This window comes from Gavialis gangeticus, unplaced genomic scaffold, assembly GCF_001723915.1.
Source record: "Gavialis gangeticus isolate Ggan-Ray unplaced genomic scaffold, GavGan_comp1, whole genome shotgun sequence".
NCBI classification, from domain to species: domain Eukaryota; kingdom Metazoa; phylum Chordata; order Crocodylia; family Gavialidae; genus Gavialis; species Gavialis gangeticus.
In genome coordinates this window covers 62025454-62029244 of record NW_017729032.1, presented here as the reverse complement: position 1 = coordinate 62029244, position 3791 = coordinate 62025454, and the positions used below count along the sequence as shown (strand labels likewise).

The window sequence follows — 3791 nt, the reverse complement described above, 5'->3', positions numbered from 1 at the left end:
AAGTCTACGAAACAAGAGCAGGGACTGTGACAGAACTTGAGCAGTCCGTATCAGAACCGCCTATGGAGAATGTGGATGTGGATGACTCTGTCTCAAGGGACTCTGCTGAGGTAACTAATTTAGATGATTTTTGTGGGGGTGATTTTCTTGTAACTGTCTGGGCTTGTGTTAATAACAATGTTTTTGCAGGTAGATGACGCCTTCATAGAGAGCTTTCAAAACATGCACAATAGCACCCCACCGAAAGTAAAGGTATTTTGCATGAACTGTTTTTGTTCATGTCCAGAAGAGCAGTTTGAGACCAAAGACTGATGCAACATTTTTGTCCAAAGACAAAATAAACTCACTAGGGGGGACCAGAAGGGCTTGGGAGAGACCTTGTTTCCCCTAGCGCCCCCTGGACAAAGGAATAACGGCCACAAGTTGTTGGTTTAGATTAGACTTCTGTAAGAACTACTTCACAGTTAGGGCGGCTAGGATCTGGAACCAACTTCCAAGGGAAGTGGTGCTGGCTCCTACCCTGGGGGTCTTTAAGAGGATGCTTGATGCCTACCTAGCTGGGATCATTTGAGCCCAGTTTTTTTTTCTCCTGCCTTGGCAGGGGGGTCGGACTTGAAGATCTATAAGGTCCCTTCCGACCCTACTTCTATGATTCTATGATTCCTTCTTTCCCTTCAAGCCTGCCTCTGAAACGGTTCCAAAACATTTTGGAAAATTCCAAAATGTTTCGGATGACCCACTTCATTTTGGAGCTGTTTCGGAGCCCTGCGTTTCATTTTGGATTTGGTATTTTCACTGCCGAAGCGTCTGAATCGGAAACGAAACAGTTGCTGAAATTTCAGACAGCCATAGTAGAAATGACTCTGAATTACTTTTGGCATTTTTGTTTATATTGCAGTCTTCAGTCTGAATTGTAATTAAACTCCTTCTATATTGTTTTTCTTTATTCATGACTGCTCAGATGTCAGTAAGAGCCCTATTATTGGAAGTTTCTTGCTTAAAGAAGCAGATACCTCTTATGCCACCAGCTTCCAACCTGTGATCTATGGACCCCTGATGGTGCGCAGACTATGTCTTAAGGGGTCTGTAAAAGATGACTATGATCAATCAGAAAGTATATGAATAACCCGCACTTACAATTCAAAGGCTCCACACCGTTCAAAATTTTTAGGGGTCCACAAATGAAAAAAGGTTGAAAACTACTGTCTCATGCAATTACTCCACATGAACAGTATAGAGTATGGTAATTGCTACTCACTCTTATTCCTAGCAGTTAGAACACTGCTGTATTTCTTTTCTGAATTCACCCTTTATCAAGCTGCTTTCACAATACTTTAGTGAAATATTCTGAGATTTTAAGCAAATTAATGGGAAGCAGTTAAGACAGATTTTCCTTGCTTCTACCTATCTTCAAAAACTTACCAGTGTTGGTGAATTTTGATCTGGCCAAAAGGATTCTGGAACAGGCCAGTGGCCTATGGGAACCCCAGTTTTAGGGTTTGGTCTGACATAGATAAGTTTGTGACAGCTGTGCCACGGTTGGGATCCAAAGGGCCTAGATATATCCGTCTGTCCATCTACATAAAAATAATATATATTAATAACTATATATAATTAAATAAAATTGAAATCTTTAAACAGTGTTTTTATGAAACATGTAGAAACTTTTTATACTTCAAGGAAGTTATCCTTAGAATAAGATTAAAAGCCACAAGGAAAAATAGATGCCAGTTTCAATTTGTATGTTACATTTCCTGCAAGAATGCTAACTGACATTGGAGCAACACTGCTAAATCTTTACTGAATGAAGGTCTGAAAAAGGTGATTATTGTCTGATACTTCTTCAGAACTCAGTTGGGGTTTTCTTTCCTTTCTTATCACAACTTTTGCTGGATGAATCTTAAATCTTCACACATCAGGAAAATATTTAATGTACATAATTCTAGTACAGAATAACTCCAATGAACTGTTAACATACAATTTCAGGGAAAAGATAACATTTTCCAAGAATATATTTTTAAAGATTAGAAAAATAATTAATATTTATAACAGGAGGGCACAGGGCTACAGGAAATGTAGGCCTGATACACTACTTGAAACCCTTGAAATGTGCTATATTATAAACTAGACAATATTAATTATGTCTAAAATAATAGTACTGTTCCAAATCAAACTATCCTTATTTCTGGTGATTATTACATTTGAATTCATCAAATTATATCACTAAGGTATCTAAAATATTTCAAATACCATCAACTGGTGAAGGATCTGGTCCAGATTTTTCAAAGTTTATTACAACTCCACTTTGCACTTTTTGCACCAAGGACTCAAGACACTGATTCAACATTCTCGGAGAGCACACACAATATGAGCGACCTAGGATGAAAGGAGGAGTCACAAGAGCAAGTCAGCTACACGTTGTTCCTACCTTCACCTTATTTTTTCAGTCTAAGCCATTTAATGTGACATCCCATTAGCTTTTTCTGCTGCTATATTTCATTTGTTTAAATATCTACCATCCATTCCCAAAATGCACTGTTTTAGAACATGGACTAGTATACTGTATGTTTACTGATTTCTCAAAATTGGATAACAGTACAAACATGAATGTGTGTTTATAAAGTGGCAGCCATTAAGATAACACTATTTACCAACATCGACTATATTGTGGCTTTTGAGATACTGCAGCTATGTACTATTCTGTAGCATATGGAAAAAGTGAAGTACCTCAGATACCATATCAGTAGGTTATTCATTGGTAAATGATCTTATTCTCTCTTCTTTCTCATCACATTTTCTTTCCTCCTAGGCTCCAGGCAAGCAGAATCCTAACAAAAGTTTCAATGGCTTCTATGGGACCCTTTTTATAGGATTTTACATTTTCTGTATTATCTTTAAATAAATACAAGTCAAAATATTATATTTAAATATACTTTTATATGGAATCCTTTCCATGGGCTTTCTACAACAAGGTCATTTTAATAGAACATAAAATCACAGAAGATGAACTGTAGGGAAACCTGTCAGCGCAGCCACTCCATATCAATTAGAAGTTGCTTCTCCAAAAAAGTTCTGTCTCATTTATTTTTACAAACAGAGGTTCTACAACTTCCTTTGGGCAAGTACTGCACAACTTAATACATCTAACATGTTTACCTTTCTATGGTCACATGCCCCTTACTACTACTACCATTTTGGTGATTACACTTATAAAATATTTTAGGTTCATATCCCCTCTTAGTCATCTTTTGCAAAATGGTTCATATAGTTAGCTCCTTTGAACCTTACTCATAAGTCAGGTCTTCAAGCCTCATGATGACTTTTGCTGATTTATTTTCAAGTGCCCTATTTACAGAGATAGACAAAATTCAGGAAAGCATGCTTAACTATGAAGCAGCAGAACAGTCGACTGAATGTTTTCATGAAGAGTTGCATGCATCTCAGAAGGAAACAAGACACTTACTTTTTGACTACATAAAATCAGAGAAACAAGTCAGCTGTGTTAGTATGAACTCAACTAGAAGGCACGGTAGATTTGTACCTTATGGTCTGTAAGGTGCAAATCTACCCTGACTTCTACTTAAAAACCAAAAACCCTTCAACTTCATAATTTAAGGTCTCTATTGCATTTCTGAAATGTGGGCTCCCCCTTGTGGCACCAATACCTTTACATTCCCATGAATGTTAACCAAAGTCTGTCCAAGTGTCAAGTTTACATTTTGAAAGGAGCAGGAATCAGGTCAGTTGAGGGGTTTTATTTATTTTTTAATTCCTTCCTCTACACCCCTCAT

General features: G+C 37.2%; 1 protein-coding gene across 3 annotated transcripts in view; it reads right to left on the bottom strand.

Moving 5' to 3' along the window:
• The window catches only part of INTS6 (integrator complex subunit 6), an 83490-nt gene that overhangs the window by 36478 nt on the left and 43221 nt on the right, over positions 1-3791 (bottom strand). For 2 of the 3 annotated variants that reach the window (XR_002098922.1, XM_019524539.1), the window contains exons 5-6: positions 2251-2376; positions 1423-1577 (exon numbers count right to left, since the gene is read on the bottom strand). Coding sequence is in view for 2 of the 3 variants with exons in the window: in XM_019524539.1 (XP_019380084.1) it covers positions 1423-1577; positions 2251-2376 (281 nt within the window). In the remaining variant the exon portion in view is untranslated. Of the gene's footprint in view, positions 1-1422; positions 1578-2250; positions 2377-2727; positions 2829-3791 lie in introns of all 3 variants that reach the window. The other variant, XM_019524540.1, reaches the window with a different exon arrangement.